The 27236-nt window shown below is 53.3% G+C and overlaps 2 protein-coding genes across 3 annotated transcripts; one reads left to right on the top strand and one right to left on the bottom strand.

Annotated features, from left to right (window-relative positions):
• Positions 1–546: 546 nt before the first annotated feature.
• Positions 547–9121, bottom strand: LOC122382299 (metallophosphoesterase domain-containing protein 1-like). 2 transcript variants are annotated; one of them, XM_043367474.1, is made up of 7 exons: positions 8918–9121; positions 7070–7203; positions 6784–6928; positions 6338–6578; positions 5983–6098; positions 5551–5661; positions 547–1970 (listed from the first exon to the last, which is right to left on the bottom strand). In XM_043367474.1, the coding sequence occupies exons 2-7, from the start codon at positions 7193–7195 to the stop codon at positions 1843–1845; spliced, it is 867 nt and encodes a 288-aa protein (XP_043223409.1). In that variant the 5' UTR covers positions 7196–7203; positions 8918–9121; the 3' UTR covers positions 547–1842. The 2 variants fall into 2 exon arrangements, with proteins under 2 accessions (XP_043223409.1, XP_043223410.1); XM_043367475.1 differs by lacking the exon at positions 8918–9121 and adding an exon at positions 8552–8773.
• Positions 9122–13121: 4000 nt separating this feature from the next.
• Positions 13122–27234, top strand: LOC122382259. The gene is made up of 19 exons (XM_043367358.1): positions 13122–13217; positions 15336–15420; positions 15646–16099; positions 16816–16973; positions 18188–18326; positions 19111–19232; positions 19497–20644; positions 20751–20907; positions 21164–21305; positions 21493–21614; positions 21835–21958; positions 22198–22331; positions 22528–22700; positions 23043–23200; positions 23461–23697; positions 23938–24088; positions 24345–25124; positions 25346–25460; positions 26538–27234. The coding sequence occupies exons 1-19, from the start codon at positions 13200–13202 to the stop codon at positions 26693–26695; spliced, it is 4575 nt and encodes a 1524-aa protein (XP_043223293.1). The 5' UTR covers positions 13122–13199; the 3' UTR covers positions 26696–27234.
• Positions 27235–27236: the final 2 nt, after the last annotated feature.

The following is a 27236-nucleotide window of genomic DNA, read 5'->3' as shown; positions in this document are numbered from 1 at the left end:
TATGTGAAAAATGGATGACAATTAGACGACGGAATGGCATGAAACACGTCTGAGGACGGATCGGGGATGTCACGCAACTATACGGCACCCATCAAGTATGGATGTGGTCTGCTAATCTCGACTAATTCTAATGACGACTCACCACTCCATAAGCCCAAAAGCACGTTTCCTGGAATCACTCGTCATCTCTTAGTTCATCTAAGATGATGATCACGTGTTGGCTGTAGGTACACTGTACAGAGGTATCATCAGTGGTCACACGCTAGCAATTATCACATGCAAATACAACTACAGGAACACGCCTATTACTGAGATGATCGTGCACGTCTTAGTAAGTGGCCAAGATTAGATGGGGCGTGATTTTCCTTTCGGAAATTCGTGGCGTCGTATGTGACAAGCTATCTAGGCATACCAATTATCGGGAAAACACCTCATTCCACACGAACCGCGTCGGGTGCATTCTGTCTACGGTTCGAGAGATAGACCGTCGCGAAAAGGCTCCCAGTTCTCTCAGCACGTCCAAAAAGTAAACATCAAACCATACCACTTGCTTGTAGGTATGTATTTTCAACATAATGCTACATACGTGGAATAAAAAGTAAATCAACGGCACTGGCCGCCTTCCACAGCACTGGCCAATTACATACATCGTTCCAATGGCTTACAGTCACACTCAGTATGACATTGGGACCCGATCGCCGCGTGCAGCACATTATACCTATACGGTATAAAAACCTGGAGCCCACCAGCTACTATGTAAGCATTATTGCACGCAACGATCGCACGGCTTTACCAGTCAGCACGGCGATTCACACAGTATGAGCGAACACAGAGCCTTGATGCCATCATCAGGCGCCAAATAAAATATAATGCCGCAAAATTGGACTCAAAGCAGTTCTGACTGACCAATATTGTAAACATAGCGCCACTTCGATGCTCACTCGTCGTACAAAACACGTAGGGCGGTATCACATTGTTCTACATGTGGCAAGCCCAAGGTCCGTATACCCGACTGGATGGACGGGGCGAGCGGGCAGTGGCGGCGGGCACAATGCACGGTATCGACCTGGCTCCATAATCCTTATCCACCCCGTCTTACCTCTCCACATCGGCACAGCCCCGAGAGGCGCCAGCCAGCCCGCGCGTGCTGCTAAAAACGGCGACACGGCGCCCCTGCTCTCCCTGCCACAATCCACCCATCAGCATTATCTGTTCCATCCAACATTTAAACAGCCTCCATTGAATCAGCCTCCCCAAACCCAAACACTTCCACCTCGGCTTTATACTTCCTAAAATCCATAACCGTCACCTCTAGCTCGCCAACACCGCTATTTCCACGCACTTGATGTGGATCATTCGGCGCGACCTGTAAGTGCTCAATAACACTGGCGATTCAGCCCTGTTCCCTCCAACCCCGTGCGGCTAGTGATTGTTGAAGCTGTTTGTTCGGTCATGTTTATTGTAGTCAATCTCTAGAGTCATGGCTGCCTGTAGCTGTTTGTGTCATCAGTTTCTGCCGTTTGTCAGTGCTTGTTGCAGCCGTATGTCAAAGTTTGTAGCAGTGTGTCAGTGTTTGTTTGCACCGTCTGTCAGTGTTTGTTCCCGTCATCTGCCCGTGTTTGTTCCCGCCGTCTGTCAGTGTTTGTTGTAGCAATGCGTCAGAGTTTGCTGAAGCCGTCTGTCAGTGTTTGTTTGTGCCTTCTGTAAGTGTTTGCAGTAGCTATGTGTCAGTGTTTGCTGCAGCTGTGTGTCAGTGTTTGCTGCAGCTGTGTGTCAGTGTTTGCTGCAGCTGTGTGTCAGTGTTTGCTGAAGCTATGTGTCAGTGTTTGCTGCAGCTGTGTGTCAGTGTTTGCTGAAACCGTCCGGTATGGTAACGTCGAAGACGATGGGCGGGTTGCACGGCACGTAGCTGATGTCGCACGTGGACGCGTTCACGTACACGATCTTGCCGTCCGTGGTGACGCCGTAGCCTGCCGCGCAGAGCCGGGGTTTACAATGAGGAGCAGAGCAAAAGTGGGGGCTGACGTTTAACACGCGCAGTGGAAGGGTTGCGAGTACTACGCCCAGTGGAAGGGGGGGGCGGATGCCGCCCCCCCCCCCCCTAAGATCTAAGCTCCCACTGGAGCTAGAAATACGAAATTTGGAGGGTAGGTGGGGGCCCTGGGGAACTCTGTTGTGTGTGAATTTCATGACCCTAGGTCAATATCTTCAAGGTCAAATGAGGTCAAATGTGGCCAAATCTGCCATATTAGCGACTTTTTTTTGCGTTTACACGCCGATAACTCAAAAAGTTACGGGACGATTTTCTTTTTTCTTTCACTATACAAAAGGACATACATTTGTGAGTATGTATGGTGAATTTCTAGTTAATCCAACAATAAATATGGCGGTTAGAACTTAGAAGCCTGCTAAGAGTAAGTTGTCGCCGGCTGAAGCGGGATCGGCCGACGGGGGAAACGCGGAAATCAGAATATTGTGTATACACACTCATAACTCAAGTTTTTACCGGCCGATTTTCAAAATTCTTTGACCATAAGATTGCTTGTACATTTTTTAGTCTTTTCACAAAATTTGACGCGAATCGAATATGACCAGCGGTAAGGAGCGCGTCGTAAAGACGGAACCGTCCCGCCCCGGCACAGTCTACAATTCAGGCGGCTGGCGGCTGGCGCCGGCGCGGCCGGCGCGCCGCGGCGGCGGCAGGATGTTTGACTTTACACCGCTATCACTAGAAAAGTTGTGAACCGATTTTCTTATTTCTTGCTCGAGAATATCCGCAATTCAATTCTGGACAGGTAGCCAAAATTTCACATTAATATTATGTTTGCGGCGCGAAATATTGGCGAAAAACAGGAGGGGTGGGCGAAATCCGCCCCCCCCCCCCCTTCCACGATCCGCCCCGCAACTCTTAGGTACAGCATGACCTTTCTTGAAGACGAAGTGGATTTCAGAATGACTACGACGCTTGATTGTTACTGAACTGCTGTAGGAATCAGAGAAAGCTTGGAAACCCCCCACTACCCGAAGCGGATAACATTACCTAAATTGAAGGAGTCAAGTGACTATATTTTACAAATCGAGCCAACGGACAACAATGCGCCCTTTATGTTACGCTATGAAGGCCGCCTGATGAGCGACCATTTGAAGACCAACTTAAATGGCAGGTAAACCGAAAGAAAAGTCAACTCTCGAATGTTTGAAGACAAGACGAGAGCCGCTATTCATTATTCCGCGGAATCCTTACATGTACCGCATTTTGAGCCGGTCCCGTAGTTCAGTTGGTAGAGCGTTGCCCGTTGGACTCCGCGTGGTGAGCACGCGTTCCCGGTTACAACAGTCCAGGTTCGAAGCGCGACGTGCGCATGACGTTTATGGGTCTCCTGACAGGTATGATTGCGGTTGGTGGCAGGCCGTAGCCAGGCGAAGTCAGTGAGGGACCGGCCGTGCGCGGCTTTGTGCGCACGTTAAACTATGGACTCTAAATTTTGCCATATAACTGAAATTGCGCGATCGGAGGGCAGAGGGCAGGGTCAACGCAACAAGCTTCGCTTAGCGGGGACTCTGTCCTTGGGAATCCTTCCAATCAAATTCCGACTAAATTTATTAAAAAAAAAAACGTTCTGTCGCATTTACTCTTATTATATCCAATGTCTTTGTTTGCTTTAGAACTACCTTCTCTCCTGTGTTAAGTTTAGTTGTTATCCAACGATATTCACATTATCGTATCGCATTTTCTATACGAAAAAACAGCCGGAGCTTGCCACGCGAAAATAAAATATACAGATATACACTTCTCGAAACAAGAGCGCATTGCATGAGGCATCGCGTTGTTCCCTTTCTCCATGCAAGATCTCTCGCCTACGCCGTTTTCCAGGAAGATGGATGTCTGACTCTGTACACGGCATAGTTAGCTCGTATCGAGTGTCGCTGATGGGATAAGCACGCGTCTGACGCGGTATGCCGAGTATGCCGGCAACATGGCGCCACCGAAACCACATCAAACGCCACAGCGCCACAGGGAGCGAGATTCCGAGGGTGTATCGACCTGCCCTCCGCTCTCTGACCAGCCAGCGTCTCTGGCCGTGAGGCGCCGCCAGCCGGACTCGGCAGTCGGGCGCGGGGAGGACGGGACGGTACACGGCGCCGCGCCGGGCCGGTCACCGGTCGTGACGGGGCCGGCGGACGGATCACGGACACCGCCGGCGGCCACAGGGAGCGACAGAAACACGACCGAGAAACGTGAGCCCGCCGAGCGATGGTGCAAGCTCGGCTCGTCCGTGGCACGAGTAGGTACAGCCGCACTCAGTGTCAGTGTCGGTGTCAGTGTCAGTCGATGTCAGTGTCAGTCGGGGCAAGTGGCAGCCGTCAATATCAGGCAGTCGTCAGTATCAGTTCCTCTCAGACGTGCCTCCCAGCACTCAAGAAGGGAACATTTCTAGGATGACTTGGAGTGGCCCTCTCCCATTCCTACCACCACAAGTCTGACGGTGCACATTGCGGTGAACCGACCAAGTAACTTAAAGGCGATTTTAAAATATCAGACAAGAAACCGCAATTACCTATATAAGAGTGATGTTCCACTCGTCTTTTCGTTTATAACAGCTGTTGCTTGTTGCTAATACGTTTGAGGTTTTAAGGTTTGTGATGCTAATGAGCCTCTCCAAATCAGTATATCGGTCTGCGCTGCCGGTTTCTACCTGCAGGGATTGTTCACGAGCTCGTAGCTCGATCTCACTCGGCGCACCATCCGTAAGTATCGTGTCAAGATAACGTACACAGCGCCAGCCAAACGGTGCAGGGTGCTCTGCACTGGTGGAACGGGTCCGAGAGATACAGACAAACGACGCAGCCAAGCACCGACATCCGACTTTTAACACAGCGGCAGACGAATTTATGGTAAGTAAACAATCGCATTAGCCGTTCGATTGACCTCCGATAAGCTGTGAACGGCTTCCATTTGACATCTGCACTAATAGCGTCGCGGGGTCCACCGCCTCCTAACGATAACCCTTTCGTCACTGAGAATAATTACCGACTAGGCTGTCTGAGTCGTGTCAGTGTCCCGCGTCCCTGTCGTCTTTGGTGAGTGTCTCGTCTCAGACTAGGCTTGGACTGGGCGGCTCGGAGTCGGCACCGGGGGCGGCCGGACGGTGGCGCCACAGTGCTGCCCGGCCTCCCCTCCCCATTGATGAGCGCTGCGGTTGGACGCCGCCTTCGGGTGCAAGCATCCACGTTCGTCATTTTACTAGAAGTATGCGATACGAGTGCTCAGGACCGATGCTCGGGAACCGGAATTTTAGTAAAAAGCGCCAAAATAACCCACACAAAAACATACGCTATCAGTCGCCCAATGAGCTTCCCACATCCTCTGCGCATCCCATGAACTGACGACTATCAGACTGGTAAGCTATGACGTCTAACAAGGTTTTCCAGCATCTGAATGCGTTATAGCGTCCATCGGTGATCAGTCCTGATCACTCGTATCACAAACAAGCAAGCTGCTCTCGTTCCGGCCGCCGGGCGCCCCACCTCTCCCCACTGGAGACTCACCCTCGTGTATGTGTCCGAACACGTGGTACTTGGGTTTGACCCTCTGCTGCACCACGGAGAGCAGCTCCACGCAGCCGGCGCGCACCCCCGAGATGGTCAGGTCGCCGTGACCTGGGGCAGGGGCAGGGGCAGGGCAGGGGCAGGGCAGGTCAGTGCAATGTCACCGTGACCTGAGGCAGAGAGCAGGTCACTGTCAGGTCACCGCAGCCTGGGGACGAGGGCAGGTCAGATCAACATGTCCTGAGGAGAGGGTAGGTCAAGTTACTGTGAGCTGGAGCATTAGAGGTCGGAAGAGAACAGTGACTTTCATGACACAATCCAACTGCCCCGGCTTCCTTAGGACATGTATCCCCTCCCGATACCCTGACCCCTCCCACTCCTCAGTCCAGTATCCGCTCCCGTTCAGCAGAGCGTCTGAACTCTCCCGCTCACCTATCGGCGGCGAGTGTGTGATCAGCACATCGACATTCTCGGGGATCTTGAGCCACTTCTCCAGGCAGGGCCGGCCGCGCGGCACGTTAAACGCCCAGTCGCAAAACTCCGGCTGCCTGCGGGCAGGACACAGACGCGTCACAGCCGTGCCGTCATACGCTGACCGGGCGCCACCAAACTGCCCAGGTGGCGCTGGCGACATTTCATCCGCCGCCACGGCGCTGCTATCGTCACAGGGATTATTCGGTCATATGTAGCAACTAGTTCCGCCGTTTTCCAGACACACTGCGACTGATACATGCATGACTAAACACACAGTTCTGCCCACAGCCAACCCTAGCTCGTCGCGACTCACCAGGGCGACCCGTAGACGGTGATGCCGCTCACGGTCACCGACTCGTCCTGCAGGTAGGTGCAGCCGGAGAGGCGCGACCGGCAGTCGGGCCGGCTCACCGCCTGCTCCAGATCGCGGCGGTCACAGCCCAGCGTCGGCAGCGCGTTCAGAGCCCCGGCGCCGCCGTCTCGAGTGAACGCCGGGTCGAAACTCAGCTCGTGGTTACCGGCGATCACGATCTTATGCCGGTGCGGCAGACTCGCTGCCGATAAACGGTTTATCTATGTATAACATAGTAAACAAAAATGATAATGAAAAGCAGTGAAATAGGTGAATAAGTCTCTCACTACCACACAAATAAAACTACTACCTATCTGTTAACCAGCACAGCATTGGAGACTTTTCCACCCCGAAACTGGTACTCAACGGAAAAACAGATTGTCAAGAGCCGCTGGCGATGCGCTCACCGAGCCAGTTATTGAAGAGCTCCACCTCCTCGATTCGGCCGCACTTGGTGAAGTCGCCGGCGTGAATGAGGACGTCTCCATCGGGCACGGGCATCGTCAGGTGCGGAGTCAGTGAGTGGGTGTCGCTCATACACACGAACCGGAGCTGTGCAGAGGAAGGACGCGGTGGCAGTTAGTGATTCAGTTCTGATGAGCAGGAGGGGAGCATAATGAGGCCCCAATATCACTTTGTAGTAAGTGGACCTCTCCTTGGAGTGCTAGATCATTTAATTGTTCCATCACTGACCTTCCTGTCCCCTGGCGGTTTGGTCGGTATCTTTGTGTTGATTTTGATGACCTGCTGGCTCTGTTTGAGCTCCTCCCACGCTGCTGTGGGCTGGTGAGACAGCGGGTGAACCTCTATGCTGGGCATCCTTTGTGCTGAAACAAATACACTGAACCTTGTCAAAACAAACACTTGTAAGAAGCTTAAGTTTAAATTTTTCCCTCCTACTCTCCTTAGCCCTCTGTTCTGTTTCAGACTCCTTAGAAGCATAAAAGGCTATTGATCATAAATAAATTTAGTTTACTGTCTATTACTCAGATACACTCCAATTTTCTGCAGATTCATTATCTGTGACATCAAAGCAGCATTCCTTGATATTCCTTACTGCCTATTACAATCTTTGGGTATGAGGTATCAGCTCCATCTTTTGATACAATGGTGCACACCTGATTCACAGCCAACATGGTCAACTCACACACATAAAAATGCACATTGCACAGCTACCAAATGGAGAGCAGGGTGTGTTGGGCACATTTCACATTGCATGCCAACAGTTGCCCCAAAGACCTAAAAATGCAAAAAGCAAAGAGGCCTCAAAGTGCAAAGGAGTCATTTTTTATAGCAAGGCTTGGAAATGGTTAAAACAGAGAAAATACAAATATTTTAAAGTTAAGTTGCATCTTTACTTTTTTGGTGTGCTCAATTCAATATAAAAATTGTGCATTATGTAACCACATATCAGCAGTTCTGTAGCCTTACATGTTTTACTTTATGACTTTTGATTAAGAAACAATTTACTGAAATCCATGCATCACATTGATTCAGCCTGGATGAAATAAGACTGAATCAATGCTGGTTGATAATACTCTGCAGGCTGCAATCAGAGTGCATCCTCAGCCAATGAAAGGGTCAATATTGAACATTGATATTTGTACAAAAAAAAACATAATTGCCTTTTGCTTACTACAGATGTAGGATTAAATAATTTAAAAAAAAACATCTAATTTTCATGCCTTTATCCTCTAATCATTGATGTTACACAAATATTTTGGTAAAGCCAATAGGTATTTAATAATTGATGCACTATTAGACAGCAGCGCTCGAACTTCAATTACGGGGTGTGGGGGGGGGGGCCTGCCGACTTTTGGTCCCATTCTTTCCATGCAATGCCCATAGGGCTTATGTTAAAATGCCAAAATCAAAGGGGAGCACGGTACCCCGGTGCCTCCCCATTCCGCCGCGTATACCTTTAGGTAGGTATTTGTTGGCACTGCTCTGAGAATTATTAAGCGGCCCTAAAACTGAAGAAATTCACAAACAAAAAACATGAATAAACACATCCTTTTTGGTGAGTTCCATCTATGCTTATCTTGCATTTATCACTGCTTGTGTCAAAATTAATTTATATCAACATGAAAGATGTCATTGATTTACTTCAAAAAGGCTTAGAAGCCAAAAGCATTTCCGATTCAACAGCAAACTAAGCTCACCACTTCAACTTACAATGGGAACTATTTGTATCTTTTTCTTGTTCCATTTTCATTGACTCGGCCTGACCCATAAAAACCCTAAACTGTCCTTTCAGTAGCACAAAAAGCGCATCCCAAATGATATACAATAATACACCGGTTGATACCTATGTCTTTTTTTTTTTTTTTTTTTTAGTGGCCCTAACTTACGTTACCGGCCTCGCGAGGAGGGCGGCGACCTAACTACGCCGCGCAAAAGAAACCGGCCGTCCTAACTAAGACCGGTGGCCACTTTTACTGCAAGACAACATGGGAAAACCCATATCCATGTACTATGCCATGAATATGGGGAAAAACCCATGAATTTACGTTAAGATACATAAATGACAGTGAGACTTACCGTTAAATTGATGTTTGTGAGGGGAGGGAAGGAGGAAGTTTGTGAATGGTAATTGGTAGGGTTACAAGTTACGATAAAAGTTGGATGATAGGAAAGGTTTGAAGAGTGGAGGATATGTCGCTGCCGCTGTTGAGGGCCGATTGTTGTACCCGGGCCTGTGGTCGCCCAAACCCGGCCGCTGTCGCTGTTCAGCGGCCGGGTCCGTGACTGAAGAATCCTTGGCCGCTGCTCGTCGTTGTGCAGTGGGTGAAGGGACAACCCCAGAGTATGTGGACAGTTCCTTGCGATTTTCGCATTCGTTCGGCGACTATATATTCTTTGTAATGCGGTATGCCTAAGGCCAAGTAATGGTGCTTACTTTACAGTTTGTCGGAATAAGGTGAGTTTAAGACAAAATCAAGTACTAGATCAGTTAGTGCTGGATCATCTCCGAGAAGAGTCGGAAGATCGTTTCTGAGGCGATATTTTGTAAGGTAGTTGTTGATATGTTTTCGTTCGTTGCGGAGGACTGTGCATCCGATTAGAATGTGTTCAACCGTAATGCGTGTGTTGCATGTTTGGCACATTGGTGGGTCCGTCCTTTCGAAAAGATGACAGTGGGTGAAACGAGTAGGTATGTCCGCATCGTAGCCTTGCCAGTGTAACCTCGCGAATCCTATTTGGCTGGTTGCAAGTTGTCCAGGATGTAAGATTTTGCTTGATCGCATATAAATGAGGAGAGTGGGTTTGATTCCATTTGTTTTGTAGGTAAGTATTAAATTTTGTTCGGAGTTTGTGGCAGACGTCCCCGATCGAGAGAGGCACCCCACTAGGGTCTGCTCTCATTGCTCCTTCCTTAGCGAGGGTGTCTGCCAGCTCATTCCCTGCGATGCCACAATGACTTGGCACCCAAAGAAAAGTTATATGCTGACTTTCGTCTAGTTCTAGTAGCATTTTGTGGATATTTTGGATGCAGTAGTGGGTGACGTTATCAGTTCTTTCTAGAGCCTGAAGGGCAGATTTGGAATCGGTGCAGATTATTGCCTGTTCAATGTGAAGTGTTTGTATATGACGGACTACCGTTTGAATAGCGTGAACTTCTGCTGAAAAAATAGTGGTATGGTCTTGCAGGCGTATTTTGTATCTAATATTCGGGCCCACGGCTGCCGCGCCCGTTTGGTTTGAAAGACATGAGCCGTCAGTGTAGAAGAATGTGGAGTCTAGGTTTCTCTGTACATACTCATGGAACAGCAATTGGGCATCCATTGGCGAAATGTTAGATTTTGAATCGTTAAAAAGATATTCAATAGAAATGTCTCGCAGGAGCCAGAAGGGAAGCATAGGCGGTTTAGAGGCAACGTTTATTTGGCCAATGTTGAGTATCTCATGAGCCTGATTTATAATTTCTGGAAGGAAGCACGACCTGCGGAGAGGTTGCCGGGAAAAGGGTTTCCTGGCTTCCATCGCTGGAATTGCAGAATGGTTCGGAATACTTTTGGCGCGATAGTAGTATCGTAGGAAAAGGAAGAAACGGCGGTCTTCTAGTGCTGGCAGGTTTGCCTCCGTTCGCAGGGAGAGTGTCGGTGTTGTGCGGAACGCCCCGGTTATCATCCGTAGACAATTTGATTGTATGGCTTCGAGCCGTTTACAAAGAGTGGGCGAGAGTGTACTAAAAAGGTAACAGCTGTATTCGAGAGTAGATCGGATGAGTCCTATATAAAGCATTGACAACGTTTTTCTGTCCGCACCCCAGGTAAAACCTGAGATGCATCTTAGGGCGTTTATTCTTTTAAGACAACGTGTCCTGATGTGCTCTACGTGGAGTCGAAAAGTCAGATTTGAGTCCAGGATTATCCCCAAAAATTTGTGAGATGTGTAAAACGGGATTCTATTTCCATCAATATGTGGCGATTCGTCCAAGGACGGTAGAGGTCCCCTTTTAAAGACCATCAGAGCTGACTTAGGAGCTGATAGAAAGAAGCCCCATTTCTTACACCATTGAACGCAGTGATCGATTACCTTTTGTATAATTGAAAAGGCTTGTTTATAGCTTTTGTGGGAGACCCATATTGCAATATCGTCGGCGAAAAGTGAGTAACGGACAGAGAGGGTAAGAAACCGTGGAAGTGATAAAAAGAGATCATTAATAGCGATTAGAAATAGGGTAGGTGACAATACACTTCCTTGGGGTACACCGTGCTCCATTCGGAAAGCGTCAGAGAGCGTGGTTTGACAACGAACTCTGAAGGTGCGGGGTTTGAGGAAATTACGAAGAAAGATGGCCAAATGGCCTCTAATGCCGATTGAATGCAGTTTGTTCAGAACCGTCGAGCTGTGTTCTTTATTAAAGGCAGAAACTAGGTCCAGGAAAACAGCAACTGTTGGTTGGCGACGTTCCCAGTTAACTTGAATGTCAGAGATTAGACGAACGACATTATCTGCCGTGCTGTGGTGTTGACGAAATCCACTTTGGCAGGAGTCTATGCATTTTTTATCTTCCAGGTAGTAACGCAAGCGGGTGATCACCATGCGCTCAAAGATTTTGCAAATACAGTTTGTGAGAGAGATTGGGCGGTAGGAATTTGGGAGTTGAGCGTCTTTGCCTGGTTTTAGAATCGGAACGATAATACTCCTGAGCCACTCATCCGGGAAGAAATCATTTAGCCAAAGATTATTTAGAGCGATGAGTAGAGTGGATAGGTTTAGTTCGTCTAGGTTGATGTAAAATGCGTAAGGAAGACCATCAGGGCCTACCGACGTCTTGGGGCTGGCCTTTGCCAAAGATAATTTAAGTTCGCGAAGGGTAAAAGGAACGTTATAGGACTCAGTATTAGCCAAGGCCCTATATACCGTATTAGCTGAGATACCTATGTCAAAATGGATATTGATATGCGTGTTATGCGGCGATCATGTTCTTTAAGTACGGAAGCTTCCTAGGCAGCATCTTTTAAATACAAACCTATGATATATAACATTTTTTGCTGATAATTTTTTGCAAATTTGTAAGTTTCTTAGATTTTCAAAACTGAAAAATTTAAATTCAGCAAGTTTTTTTGGAGGGAAGACTTACTTCTAGGAGGAAGTATTTTCATTTGCCTTTGTGGACAAAGCTAATGAACAGCCGGCTCATATTTTGTTCGACGCAAAAGCGCAATAAATGAACTGCTACCATATGTTACATATGCTTCCAGATTGAAAAGCGAAGCTCCACTTTCCTTCACTTTACTCGTTATGAAGCTAAGTTAACATTAGGTTTCTCTTTATTTTTTTTTTCGTTTAATTTCAGAGACTGCTTCGCGTTTCACGCTCCGCTTCTAAGAGATAAGAATGATAAGATAACATATTTTCGGTTCTTAATCACAAGAGCATTTCTTAGCAATTAGTGTTAAATTACATATTTCCTGTTGTACTATTTTATCAAAAGAGCGTGTTTATGGTGTTTGTGCTTTTTGCACTCGTTCATAATGGATGGTTCATACGAGTTGTCCGCTCCGGAGCGCAGTCGGCTCGGTGTCTGTCAGTTGGGTGTAGGTGTGGATGGGACAAAAACACTCCCCTCCCGGAGATAAATCACCCGATACACTCTGACCACGAGAATCACGCATTTTAATTGGCCGGCGGACTGGCCGGCGGCGGCGGTGGCGTGCGGCGGGGACCCGGGTGTGCGTGACGGGCGGGCCGGGTGCCGCGGCCTATCTGTATGTATGTGTGCCGGTGTTAGTGAGGGAGGGGGTCAGTGCGCTGGGACGGTCGCCGGTCGGAGGGGTGCGCCGTGTCGGAAATGACCCCCCCCCCCTGTGAACACGCCCGCTCTCGGCCAAACTGCAGCTGCAGGCCGGCCGGACCCGGCGGCGGGCGGCCCCCAGAGGCCAGTGCCGGTCAGAACGGGAGGGTGCAGCAGTGCCGGTCACTGCACACTGCACAGTGCACTAACCAGCGGCAGAGAGCAGACCGGTCAGGTCACACAGTGAGCGGACATCAGGGCAGGGGCGGGGCAGGAGCGGCCGGGAGTCCCCTGCACTCTGAAGACACCGGCAGACCGGCAGAGGGACCGCAGAGACATCATCGGAGCACAGAGCTGGAGACTGGTGTGAACACTGCCGAATACCAACTGCATGGACGATACCATCGGTGGTGTGTGCCAGCGGTCACCCAACGATCTCGGCGCTCTGATGACGGACAAATAGGTGTGCTCTTCGGGACTGGACTCGGGTCCGACGACGGGAACGGGAGACTGAGTCAGCGACTGACGACGGAGACGGCAGATTGGCTCGGCGGACCGGGCCGGCAGCAGGAGCAGAGTATGGCATGGAGCGGACAGGTGAGGCGAAAGAGCGGGACAGCGGCACACAAAAGGCTCGGAATGTTCCTCTCCGACTGCAAAAAAAAAAAAAAACGCTGTCCGGAACTAGAGCCGTAATCCCAAAGATGGGTAGTGATGTGGGTTACGTACTAAAAGGACTTATCCGTCCAATGTGCGGCGTTTTATGTATTGCAGTAGGCGCACATCTCCAATGGCAAGTCCTACTCAATAATGCAATGTCCGGCTGGAGACTTCTGAGTCGAAAGAGAAGGCGAGAGCCCGGTTCAAGCCGCTTCGGAGCTCGCCGTTTTCTCCCGACGGTCATGGGCTGCATCAGTTACCTATATCGGTTAAGGGGTCATAGGGTAATTCTGTAAGTGGGGCAGGTCGGCTACGGCTCGGTAGAAATGTTACACTTTTGACTTAAAAGCATCCCGCCTATACCTAATCCGGAATTTTTCATCAGACTCGGGTAGTTAAAAAGGCAAGACCTCGGCAGGCTCCATTGCATTATTTCTGGTCTGAATTGTGATACCTAAAGTTGAGTTTCTAAAAAATGAACATCAAGGTAACCAAATTCATTTTATAGTCGGCTGGGCAAGTCACCAAACATTCCCTGTTGCCTGTTGGTCGCCGGTATCGTTGCCTTTTCGACGAGGTCATTGCACCTATTACTGTGCACCCAGCACGTAGGAGCCTTTTAACTATCAATGATGCTGACATTTTTGCATTTTTTTTCTTAAAATCACCGGAAGCTTATGAGTCGACTCTATGTGTCGACTCTAGATGAGTCGACAACCTAAATAATTAAATATCAACCTCAAAACATTCTTCTTTAGGTATGAGCAAAGCCATTGTACAATGTGCGATGCGCATGTGTTAAACGTGCAATGGTAATGTCAGTGACACAACAAAGATTAGGTATCCAGCTCCAAAAATATAAGAAGTCACTCGACACTTCTCTCGAAGGAAGCGCGGATTTCATTTGGGACGAAGACGGGTAGGTAGGCTGTGCCGCCGTGCAGCCGGGTCTGCGGCACAGCCTACCCACCGTACTCGGCTGCGGCGGAAAGACGGGCGGCCGCGGAAACGCCGTCGCGTCGGACAGACGGATGGTGGAAACGCAGTTAGCTGCAGCATAAAACGTGACCCCTGGGAGAAGTCACTGACAATGGAGACCGCTGTTGAGTCCTTCTTGGTTCACTGAAACGGAGACCTTTCCCGAGGAAGAAACCTTGGTCTGTCCTAAAAGTGATAAATTATCCTCTCTTGGATAGACTGATTGTCACGTAGAGTGAGTTACTTGACAAAAGGGACAGTGAATAAACTTGTAAGTAAATAGTTCTTACTTATAGGGTCAACGTTTTCTTTTTCTTTCCCATCCCAAACCGGGCAAGCCGGCCCTGCGTATTTTTAGTCCATAGACGGCGCACGCGGCACACGACACCGAAACTGTAACGTTGAACTGCATCAGCATGAGCAGTCTAAGATGTTTTAATGACCTATCGTTGTGTGTATGTGACATAGAGTTTTCCCAGCATGGGTGTGGCCGATGGCGGAGTCGGTGCCTTCAGGCCTCCGTTGCAGAGTCGCCGTCAGAATGCCGTTATTCGAGTCACGCTTCCATGGTCGGCCCGCGGTGATGGGGAGCCCCGCCCCTCCCAGTCCCTGACCCCTGCACCGGGACCCTCCCTCCGTCCCCTCCATGTTCAGACCACCCTGCGTCGGCCGGCGACCCCGTGTGCAACAATGGCGGTCGGTGATCCCCACCACTGCACCCGACCAACCCATGAGGGCGCCGCCGTTCCCCAACCGCCGCTCAGTCCGGACGGCGCCCATCCCCGGGATGCCATAACAAGTGTCATAGCCCCGGGGCCGTCAGCGAGCACCCTGCCTCGGGCTATCCCGCCCGACCTCGGCCAGGTCACGTGGTCTGACGTCACCTCTCCGAGCCGTCCGATTGGCCGACGGACGGGCCCGCAGGCCGGAGAGGGCTGACCCTGCCTCGTCACCGGGGGAGGCTGCAGCGACCGGAGCCCGTCACGCTGATAGTATGTGACGGGGACAACACCGTGACGCGGTCGCCAGCACGGACAATGAACGGTTCGTAACGCTTCGGTGATATTCTGTTTTCAGAGGGCTGCACTGAACTCCATTGCAGGGCGCGGCTCGGTTATAGTTTTGGCCTTCCTGGTGGCGACCGCTTCCAGTGACATCAATGGTGAGCATGGCATCTCTCGATGATTTTGCACCTCTTTATTAACACTGATTAATTAGGCATACCTAACGATCGTCAATGACATTGTCGATGATAAGCAGTTATAGCCTTAATTTTAACCACCGGTCGTTCGTGCTGTTCCCAAGTCGGTCATATCCAAAGTCGGTATTCACTGGCTCTTCCTTTCACACGGTGGCGTCGCGTTTTACGAGCGCCTCTGTCCGATAGACGGTCCCCAGGTCGATGGTAGCAGCAAGCAGCCCACAGGGCCCGGCGGACAGCCTGGAGACCCTCCTGGAGGGACCTCCCCATCCGGCCACCCCGGGAACCTGTCGCGGGCCCTTCTGGAGGACCGGCGGCACCTGCGGGACCGCCGACTGCACCCGGAGCCGCTGCTGGGCCCCTGGAGACCCGAGTGGGACGCGCGGACCGGCAGGGGAGACGACGTCCCCCAGCACCGCGGGCTGGGGTCCTGGCTGGACCCGGGGACGGACACGGCCCGCCCGGCGCCGGGCGGATGGACAGCGGGGGCGGACAGCGGCCGGACAAGGGTGGACGCTCGGACCCGGGGAGCGGCCGGCGACCGTCCGCTGCCCCCTCTGGTGATCCTGCCGCTCATGTGGCTGAGTGGTGTCGCCAGAGGGGGTCGGGGTCTCTTCCAGCAGCGTCCCCACCTCACCAAGTCAGCCCAGGACCAGCGCGAGCTGGATCATACCCGTGGTGACGGTGAGCCGCAGAGTTTCAGAGGGAGGACGAACGGAACGGGAATCTCGCTTTTTATTGGTAAAACTGTCATGCCATTGTCCTGTATTGTAATTTGCAACGCTCACTGATTCGATGCATTATGCATTGTAGCAATCAGATTGAACACGACTCATTATTTATGCCGGAAGCTACTTACGCGTCTCTACATACATAATGATAGAATTTATTTTCAGGTGACAGCTGCCATCTACACTACGAACTAACCGCCGGACATGAATATATTCGTAAGCTGCAAGTTGTAGAGCTTATGATTCACACACGAAGCTCCGATCCAATACTGGAGTGTGAACTAGCGTAAGACGAACATCGTACGATTTTTCTACTTCTGTCGTAACCGTTTAAATCGTCATGGTTAACCTGTGTTTCTTGTGTGATTGATTGTGGATTGCGGTCTGTTGATGTTGTGTTAGAAAACACAATGAAGCCAAATTAATAAAAAGTAGGTATGCAAGCGCTAATCAAATGCGGGTAATTAAGACTTCTAAGACGTATTCAGAATATGGGAAGGTACAATTTAATGCAGCCTTACATGCAACAAAAGTAACGTTCGTTTTGCATAATTGATCTGATATTACAATGCAGGGTCAAATCAATGGGCGTTGCGCATAACGGATACATTTCCACCCGTTCCAGATGTTCTCGGACCCCGGACTGTTCCGCTATGATAGTTGACTCAAGTAACGGCCGGTGCTGGCAGCTGGAGATCAGGAGACTCGACATCGACACCAACTTCAGAGACCACCTCGCCGCCAAACCGGACATCAGCTTCGTGCAAAAAATCTGCCTCAAACGTGAGTACGGGGTGGACCAAAAAGGATGGAAACATTTTGAACTCGCATAAAACATGCATTATTGCATGCATGTTATTGGAAATGGTACCCAACGAGAGTACATTTCGTGGAAATTCATAACGGCATCACTCTCATCTGCTTTCTCTCGTTTTCAGTCTCTCACAGCAAATGTTCGAAGAGACTACTTTCGCGAAACAGACACAGAGCGGCCGGTCTGGTGGCTGACGCGATAGCCCGACGACACATGTTCGCTGGTATGGCTCACACAGTCTTGGTGATCGCTCTCTTCAGGTCACAGAGACCTTCCTTGTAGACCTGGCCCTTGAGATGAGATGATAAAGAAGTCACTGCACAGCAGCAAGGTCACCGAAATGGTGTGCCCTCAGCGGAAAAGGAATCGTGGGTCCACTTTGGTTCGAGGAAGGGAGCGGCGACACCGTGACCGTCAATCAACAGCGCATACCAGGCGGCGCTGAGGAAGTTCTGAGAGCGAGTCCAAACGAAGCATGGCAGCCTCATCATACACCTTATGTGGTTCCAGCAAGACGGTGCGCCTCCTCACATCGCAAAAACAACGCTCAAGTGCATCGGAAACCACTTCGGTGACCGGCTGATATCCCGCGGTGCCAGTCGGAACTGGCCTACCTGCTCATCATACCTGACCCCTATGGATGTTTTACTGTGGGGTCATCTCAAGGGCCAGGTCTACAAGGAAGGTTCAGAAAGCCTCTGAACTGAAGAGAGCGATCAGCAAGGCTGTGTGAGCCATACAAGTGGGCTATCGTGTCAGCAGCCAGGCTGGTCGCTCTGTGCCTGTCTCGCGAAGGGGGTCATTTCGAACATCTGCTGTGAGAGACTGAAAACGAGAGAAAGCATATGAGAGTGATGTCATTATGAATTTCCACGAAATGTACTCTTGTTTGGTATCATTCCCAGTCACATGCATGCAATGATAGATGTTTTATACGAGTTTAAAATGTTTCCATCCTTTTTGGTCCACCCTGAGTACTTACACCAGCCTCATGGTTACTGGTGAGAAAATATCGGTGACAGAAAACAGCTGTATTTTTGTAAGCATATACCATCGATCTTAATATGACCCAAGTGACGTTTAACCCCGCTATGTTGACATGATGACTCCTTTACCGGTATCCATCCCTCGTTCCGTCCCACTGTTGTCAATATTTTACCGCAGTCCGTTCGCTCGTTTACAGAGCGCGGCTGCGGCTCGGCGTACACGTTCGAGCGGGTGCTGCAGCGGCGGCTGCTGGTCCGGGAGGAGAGACTGCTGGCCGACCTCAGCGTGGTCCAGTGCCGGGAGGCGTGCCTGGCGGAGCGCCGCTTCACCTGCAGGTCAGTGGGAGGGGGCGCCGCTTCACCTGCAGGTTAGTGGGAGCGGAGCGCCGCTTCACCTGCAGGTCAGTGGGAGCGGAGCGCCGCTTCACCTGCAGGTCAGTGGGAGGGGGCGCCGCTTCACCTGCAGGTTAGTGGGAGCGGAGCGCCGCTTCACCTGCAGGTCAGTGGGAGCGGAGCGCCGCTTCACATGCAGGTGAGTGGGAGCGGAGCGCCGCTTCACCTGCAGGTCAGTGGGAGCGGAGCGCCGCTTCACCTGCAGGTCAGTGGGAGCGGAGCGCCGCTTCACCTGCAGGTCAGTGGGAGCGGAGCGCCGCTTCACCTGCAGGTCAGTGGGAGGGGGCGCCGCTTCACCTGCAGGTCAGTGGGAGCGGAGCGCCGCTTCACATGCAGGTGAGTGGGAGCGGAGCGCCGCTTCACCTGCAGGTCAGTGGGAGCGGAGCGCCGCTTCACCTGCAGGTCAGTGGGAGCGGAGCGCCGCTTCACCTGCAGGTCAGTGGGAGCGGAGCGCCGCTTCACCTGCAGGTCAGTGGGAGCGGAGCGCCGCTTCACCTGCAGGTCAGTAGCAGTAGGCAGGTCGGACCAGGCATCAGTTATAGCTGCCCGCCATACTTGCATACCTGGGCTTTATATGCCTGAGGCGATATATCAGTCGTGTCACCCCATGACCCGACCTCCAACGATCTATCGGCAGCATCCCATGCATGGTTTTGTCATTGTGCTCACTGTGCGGCTAATAGTACTGGTCATTCTCCCGTTTGACACTGGTCGTCCTCCCGATCAGGTCCCTGAACTATGACTACGAGAGCTCCGAGTGCCGTTTGAACGCTGAGGATCGCAACTCTGCTGTGGGTCGAAAGCTTCAGCCGCACCCAACTACAGACTACTTCGAGAATAAATGCGCAGGTCAGCGACACTGCTCAGTGACACTTTGGCGCATGAAGATATAAACACAATCGGAATAATGTACGTTTCCTGTGCACTAAACATGGACGAGTAGGCCAAGATGGCCCTCCCCGCAGGTTACGTATAAGCATTCAGTATTCATACAAAAAAAAAACGATGTCAATAAATTGCGTCGGATTACATTCAGCTACAGCTGGAGATACACGAGAACTTACGGAAGCCATACCAAAATAGCGTCTTCATTACACTGGCCTTCTTCCGCAGGTTTGCCAGCAAGACGTCCCGAGGACTCTGCCCATGACAACGGACCGTTCTACCGGGACACCGCCTTCTACCACAGAGGCGGTCCGCTTCCACCACGGGACAGGCCCGATGGCGGCTGGAGGACACCGGACGGCTATCCCGACAGGACGGATATGGGTGGATATCCCCGTAGGACGGGTGTGGACAAATATCCCGACAGCAGGGATATGGGCGCATATCCAGGCAGCAGGGATGTGTTCCTGGGTGGTGACGGACAGTTTTCCGGTGGAGGCCGCCTGCCTCACCATTCGAGGGACTTCGGAGGATCAGGAAGCAGCAATCGCAGATATCCCTTCATCCACGATCTGCCTTCCACTAACGATGACAGAAAACGACCGACTTTTGATGATGGGCGAATATACGACCAATATCCTGGAAGTCGAGAGGATGACACTTTCGATAATGGGCGGCGCTTTGGCAACAGGAGAAAATCCACGAGAGACGACCAAAATAGAGACAGTGGGTGGTCTCGGTACCCTGCGACAAATAGTGACCAGTATCCGGATACGAGCAGAGATCCGTACCCTAATACGGATAATCGGTATCCTGGCACTGATAAGGACACGTATCCTGAAAGGGACCGGGACAAGTATCCAGACACAGCCCGCTACCCCGATAGGGACAGTGGCCGGTATCCTGACACGGGCCGGTATCCTGACACGGACCGGTATCCTAACACGGGCCGCTACCCTGATAGGGACCGGGACCGCTACCCTGAAAGGGACAGTGGCCAGTTTCCTGACACGGGCCGGTACCCTGACACGGGCCGGTATCCTGACACGGATCGGTATCCTAACACGGGCCGCTACCCTGATAGGGACCGGGACCGCTACCCTGAAAGGGACAGTGGCCAGTTTCCTGACACGGGCCGGTATCCTGACACGGACCGGGACCCTGACACGGGCCGGTATCCTGACACGGACCGGGACCAGTACCCCGATAGAGACCGAGGACCACCCCAGGGCCGGCGGAGACCGCCGCCGGACGTGCGCCGCTGTCCGGAGCGACCCACCTTTGAGAAGATCGTCGACATGCGGTACGAGTCGCGGGTGCGGGGGCCGCCGCCGACGCCCAGGGAGCGGGGCAGCACCGTGATCGCCCTCAGACAGGTGAGGCACGTGGCGTCCGTGGGCCTTGGACCCGCATATGATTAATAATGAAATGACAAACGTCGTCTAATTTTGATAGCACTCAACCGGAGTCCTCTGTCTCTAGTGTTCCAGAGACCCGGAGTGTATGAGTGTCGGCGTGGAGTACAGCGAAGGCTCGGAGATGTTCCAGAAGCTTCAGCACCAGCCCGGCACGGGCGGAGGCGAACTGGTGCCCGATCGGCTCTGCGCGCAATTCATCAAAGTCTGCATTGGCGGAGTCGGTGAGCGCAGAACATGTCGATATCGATGAGATGCCTATAGAGGCGCATGAGCACGAACATAACTGACCGTGCTGCGATATAAAACGACGCAGGAATGAGGAGGCATAATGCAACCTGCATCATGCTTATATATGTACCCAGGCAAAACCAGGGACCAAATCAACGCCTCCGCCACTCACGGTGGATATTTTACATTATTACGTTAGCAGCAACTTGCCGTCGCTTTATATTTATTTGCTTCCCTCCCGTGTTACAGCAGATATGTGCAGCGGTATGTGGGCATTCGACCGTATCCCCAACACGCGACTGAAGGGCCACAACGACATCGTCACCGACTGGGTGGCCAGCCGAGAGGAGTGCCAGGAGCTCTGTCTCCGGAACGTGCAGCTGCCCTGCAGGTCAGTCGGCAAACACATCAACATAGCTACCGAGTACAGAGTACTACAGGATCGTAGCGCTTCTGCGGGCTACCGCCTGATGTTCAGTGTTCTCAGTTTATCGTCTATGTTACTCAAAACTTGTGACGACCGAGACTCTTTGGATATCGATACAACCCATGACTCATACTGAGCGGATCTTTTTCAGGTCGGCAGAGTACTCGCTATCGTTTCTCACGTGCGTCAAGTCGCGTGAGAACCGACGGACGCAGCCGGATGACCTCGAGGCCAGCGAGGGGACCGACTACCTCGAGAACAAGTGCGCACCAGGTCAGAGCCATGACATGACGCGTTGACGAATACGACATTATTTAATTTTTTATTATGGATCTGAAGCATTTGTTGTGTAAAATCGAGCACAAGGATATGATTAAAGCGTTGAAACGCTTAAGAACTCTCGTTTGTGATAGCCTCCGCTACCCAGGAAACTTCTGGAACTCCGTCGGTGGTATGATAATTAACAAAGTCATAATGACCTCCCGCTCCTCAGAGCGCACCGGCTGTGAGTTCGAGGACACGGACGACAGGTATCTGCCCTACACCGACCGGCGGGTGACTCGGGTCGACAGCAAACAGACGTGCCAGCGGCTCTGCAGCGAGGAGCGCGCCTTCAGGTGAGTGGCCCGTGAACCAGGGAGGACTTGACGGGATGTGGGCCATTCAGTGAAATAACCCCACGTCCTGGCACCGGTAAAATAACTGAGCTTTAGCGGGCCATGACTTAACCGGCCCAGCCGGTGCGCCGGCAGTGTTCCCTGTCTGACATGCCGTCCTTTCCGACAGGTGCCAGAGTTTCAGCTACACGGGACTGAGCCGGCTGTGTTCCCTGTCTGACATGCAGTCCCTCCGGTAGGTGCCGGAGTTTCAGCTACACGGCTCGGACCCGGGAGTGTTCACTGAGCAGCGAGGACGCCGTCAGTTTACCAGTCACGGCTCTGCTCTCGTCTCCCGGAACCGTGTTCTCACAGCAGACAGACTGCCAGGACGGTACGAATAGCAAGGGGTGGGGCAGTTTCCACAGTCTTCTATTCAGGGGAGCTAGTCTAGACGCCTGAACGATGATTTTCAATTCATGCACTGAAGGGAAGTGAAGAAGAAAAATGAAGTTGATCGATAGTCGGTTCTCGGACAGCTTATAGCTGGTTTGTTTGCGTGTTATGTCGCGACTGATCCGTGTTTTCAGTTCGCGTGGAGTGCAGCCGGCGGGAGATGGTCGTGTCGCTCCACTTTGACCGGCCGTTCGAGGGCCGAGTGTTCGCCATCGGCGGGCCCCAGAGCTGCTTCAGCCTCGGGGACGGCCGGGACCGGCTGCAGCTGCCCATCCCCATGGACTCCAGATGCGGAACCGTGCAGGAGGTGAGATGACTGAACTGAAGGTAAGCTAACCTTACAAAAGTAAGCTAGCTAGCCGTACAGGAGGAGAGCTAACCGCTTAGGAGCGAGCTAACGCTCAGTTAGTGAACTAACCGTCCTGGTTAGCTCGATTACCCTACCGAGAAATTCCAACCCGAAACCGACTAACCAATCGTGCTGGTAGCCGATTCACAGTCCGTGTCTTGGAGTTCTCGTCAAGGTAGTCTGTACCGCAGTACACTGGTGCAATGCGGAACAGCCTATATAACGACGGAAACCGACGGCCGCCTGGCGTTTTCATCAGGGCCGTAAGTAACTATGTGCCCCGTATCTCTCTCGGCGCAGGGCCGAAACCTGTTCGTGAACCACGTGGTGGTGCAGAGCCATCCGCTAATCACGCAGCAGAGCGACCGCACGGTGCGCGTCCAGTGCCTCCTGGAGGCCGGCGACCAGCGCGTCTCCCTGGCGCCCTCGGAGCTCGGCGCAGCAGGAGTCGCCGTGGCGTAAGTCGGCTCGGGGGTCGCTCAGATGGGTTCATAGGTGGAGGTGTGTGCTACAGTCGGCCAGATCGGGAACACCTTTTAGACTTTAGCAAACGATGCCTTGTTGGGTAAGGGCTGGTGTCAGCTGACGGTTAGTTGATCTGTGACGGGTGACGTGAATGTGCCGCACTGCCGCAGCCTTCAGATCAGTGGCCGGGGTCCGGGGTGATCTGTGACTGGGGAGACCAGTGACCGGGACAACTGCTCCCCCCCCCCCCCAGCTCAGTACGCCAGTCGGGCCCCACCGAGGTGGTCCGTGGCCGCGGCGAGGCGCCGCGCGTGGCGCTTCGACTGTTGCGCCAGAGCCAGGACGGCAGCGCGGTGCTGCGCGCCTCACTCGGCGACCCGCTCTACCTGGTGGTGCTCTCCGAGCAGGACACCGCCTTCGGCATGTTCGGGAAGAACATCGAGGCGCGCACCGCCAACGGCGAGCGGCTCCTGCTCGTCGACGAGAAAGGGTACGAAGCTGGGGGAGAGGAGAGGCTGGTGCGTGGGAGAGCAGGGATCGTCGGGAAGAGAAAGGCTGGTAGATGGGACAGTCCGATGCAATGGAACATAGCCGGGCGATTCAGCTGCGCTGGAGTCCTTACGTAGTTGATGGCCCCGTTTGTCAACGTTGTATGTCCTGTTGTTGGCCATGAGTACTGTCCCATTGCTCCCATGGGTCTCTGTAATATTGTGGTGTGACTGATCGCCAGATGTGCCACCGACCCGGAGATTTTCTCCGGTCTGAGCCTGGACCGTCGGACCGGCCACCTGGTGGCCTTCTTCAAGGCGTTCCGCTTCCCAAGCACGTCCAAAGTCAACTTCGTGGCCACCATCGGCTTCTGCCAGGGCGAGTGTCCGCCGGTGCGTCACCCATCTCTGTTTGTTATCTGTTTTTTTTTCTGGCTGGCTTTGCGGCGACTGGTACACGGAACTTATACTCACACTGATTCACTCAGTCTTCATGTTTGAAATCTCTACGCCGCTTACCAGTGGGTGGTTTCTAAAAGCAGCTTCTTGCTCTCGTTTTCACATGTCGCCTTTTGTCACTACCGGCCGTCTCAGATATATCGAATATGTTCCTACAGTTGGCCAATGACTTTCCGTGCGTGTTCCCCAGGCCAAGTGCCCTGAGCCGAAGTCGAGTCGGCGCCGGCGCCGGGCGGCCGACGGGTCGCACACCGCTGTCCCGGACCCCAGTGCTGAGACCATTCAGCCGCCCGGCAGAGACCAAACCGAGTCTGAGACGGACGATAAACCAGACGCCGACAGTGACAGTGTCAGCTCCGGAGACGGTGACACGGGTGACACCGGCGCGAGTGTCACCGCACCAGAGGCCACTCGGTTCGCTCAGACAGACAGAGGCGGCGCAGATGGCGGTCACGAGAGACCGCTGGTGGCGGAGGCACTACCGACCGTTGACAGCGCGACCGGTGGCGACGCTGGCAGGGAGCGGGGCGGAACACCGCCGGTGAACGGTGCGAATGGCGAACGAGTGCCGCCAGAGGACGGGTCGAACAGTTCGGAAGTAACGACTGCGGACGACAGCGGGCCCGGTGACGAGGCAGCCGACCGGACTTCTGCCGCCGACACCGCTGACACCCGGGCGCTGGGCTTCTCCAATGGGACCGTCAGAGGTCCTAAGACGTCAGAAGGCACCAATCTGCTCCCCGCGGCCAACCTCAGAGCGCAGCATCCTCCCTCGGCGGGCAAGAACGCCTCAGAGACGACGATGATAACCGATTCAGGTCCTGAGACCACCTCCGGTTCCGCGGAGGGCGGCGCTGTTGATGTAGCTGAAGACGAATACCTTGACGACGAAGAGGAAGATTTCAAAGCGGCAGAAGCGGACATGGTGTTAGCTGACGTCCTGTCGCAGTCTGTACCATTGGTGGTTTCGGTAAGTGACGACGTCCGGGGGCCTTATGGACGGTTTGACTCCTGTCGGTCAAACTATGACTTTGTGTTGCATTTTATAAACATTTAAGCCACGACATGTGTATGCTTGCAAAGTGTTCGTTTGTCCGCTATCATATTTATATGACTGCTCGCCGCCCAGTCATGGATACATGGCCGCCCGGCTGTTTTACTCAATCGCCATCCCCTGTCCCTCTCTAATAGCTAACCGTGGACTCGGACAAAGACGACCCGGCTACACCCTCGCACCAGGATGGACCCTGGACGGACGAGCTGTCTGTCAGAGGCACGCGGCCTTCGCTGCTGAACGCCACAGGGGGTACGTGTCTGAACCAGGAGAGCACCCCAGGACCACAGCTGAGCAGTCAGGGCAGTCATCCGAAAATGTTCCAAAATGTTCGACTGTTTGAGGATATCAAGTCGGCTTTGCCTGCATCGGTTCTCTCCTCTGTGACCTGACCCCGCACCACTCCCCGCCGACAGGCAGCCCCGGGTCGGAGGTGTGACCCTGTGTCTCTCCCCGCCGACAGGCAGCCCCGGGTCGGAGGTGTGACCTGACCCCGTCCCTCCCCGCCGACAGGCAGCCCCGGGTCGGAGGTGTGACCTGACCCCGTCCCTCCCCGCCGACAGGTAGCCCCGGGTCGGAGGTGTGACCCTGTGTCTCTCCCCGCCGACAGGCAGCCCCGGGTCGGAGGTGTGACCTGACCCCGTCCCTCCCCGCCGACAGGCAGCCCCGGGTCGGAGGTGTGACCTGACCCCGTCCCTCCCCGCCGACAGGCAGCCCCGGGTCGGAGGTGTGACCCTGTGTCTCTCCCCGCCGACAGGCAGCCCCGGGTCGGAGGTGTGACCCTGTGTCTCTCCCCGCCGACAGGCAGCCCCGGGTCGGAGGTGTGACCCCGCCTTCCCCCGCCGACAGGCAGCCCCGGGTTGGAGGTGTGACCCTGTGTCTCTCCCCACCGACAGGCAGCCCCGGGTCGGAGGTGTGACCTGACCCCGTCTTCCCCCGCCGACAGGCAGCCCCGGGTCGGAGGTGTGACCCCGTCCCTCCCCGCCGACAGGCAGCCCCGGGTCGGAGGTGTGACCTGACCCCGTCCCTCCCCGCCGACAGGCAGCCCCGGGTCGGAGGTGTGACCTGACCCCGTCCCTCCCCGCCGACAGGCAGCCCCGGGTCGGAGGTGTGACCCTGTGTCTCTCCCCGCCGACAGGCAGCCCCGGGTCGGAGGTGTGACCCTGTGTCTCTCCCCGCCGACAGGCAGCCCCGGGTCGGAGGGGTGACCTGACCCCGCCTTCCCCCGCCGACAGGCAGCCCCGGGTCGGAGGTGTGACCCCGCGCCACTCCCCGCCGACAGGCAGCCCCGGGTCGGAGGTGTGACCCTGTGTCTCTCCCTGCCGACAGGCAGCCCCGGGTCGGAGGTGTGCGCGCCGCGGCTGACGCTGGCTCTGGCGCTGGCCAGCGCCGTGCTGGGCCAGCTGGGCCTGCTGCTGGGCGCCGCCGGGGTGTACCGGCGCAGCAGGCGGCGCTGGTACCAGCGCCACAGCGGTCACCAGCGGTAGGAGACGGCGAGAACAGTGGAAAGGCACCACGGCCAGAGCAGAGTAGGGCAGGGCAGCTCAAAGATTGAAAAGCGGCTCAGTGGCTGAGGCCGGGCCGATGATGTTTGACGCGGGGGGAGGGTGACCCGAGGGGTGAGAAGTGTGCTTCAATGACTGAGCGCCGGTCTCTGATGAACGGGGGGGGGGGGAGATGAAGTTCAGGGGAAGAGATTATGGATCCTGCCTGTATCAGACTGCCTGATCGCGCTCACTGCTCAGTACTCCGTCCAGAGTCGGTAACTGCAGCTAAAAGGGTTTTGCTCACCTCGCAATGTGACTGCGAAGAATAAGTGGTCAGATAGTGAATTAGAAAGTGTAACAGTTGGACAAAAACAGGCCAAATCGGGAATACTTTTTTCCCGGTGAGTGATGTTTCTTTTTACATAAGTGTCGGCATTAAGGTTAATGGTCCGCGGTCGATAAGTCATGTGTTTGGAATTTGGATAATATAATATTTACTGTCACTGTTCAGTGTTCACTCAAAAAAAAAAAAAAAAACACG

This window comes from Amphibalanus amphitrite, unplaced genomic scaffold, assembly GCF_019059575.1.
Source record: "Amphibalanus amphitrite isolate SeventyFive unplaced genomic scaffold, NRLGWU_Aamphi_draft 000136F_arrow, whole genome shotgun sequence".
Taxonomy (NCBI): Eukaryota; Metazoa; Arthropoda; class Thecostraca; order Balanomorpha; family Balanidae; genus Amphibalanus; species Amphibalanus amphitrite.
Note: the sequence above shows the minus strand (reverse complement) of the source record. Positions and strands in the feature narration are given on the sequence as shown.

Excerpts from the sequence above, each read along its gene's own strand:
- LOC122382299 (XM_043367475.1), bottom strand. The coding sequence starts at position 8,609 with ATGGGTCAGGCCGAGTCAATGAAAATGGAACAAGAAAAAGATACAAAT. Across the intron at positions 7,204-8,551 it reads AGATACAAATAGTTCCCATT|CACAAAGGATGCCCAGCATA; the intron begins GTAAGTTGAAGT and ends TATTTGTTTCAG. Across the intron at positions 6,929-7,069 it reads AACCGCCAGGGGACAGGAAG|CTCCGGTTCGTGTGTATGAG; the intron begins GTCAGTGATGGA and ends TCCTCTGCACAG.
- LOC122382259 (XM_043367358.1), top strand. Across the intron at positions 22,701-23,042 it reads GATGCGGAACCGTGCAGGAG|GGCCGAAACCTGTTCGTGAA; the intron begins GTGAGATGACTG and ends CTCTCGGCGCAG. Across the intron at positions 23,201-23,460 it reads GCAGCAGGAGTCGCCGTGGC|CTCAGTACGCCAGTCGGGCC; the intron begins GTAAGTCGGCTC and ends CCCCCCCCCCAG.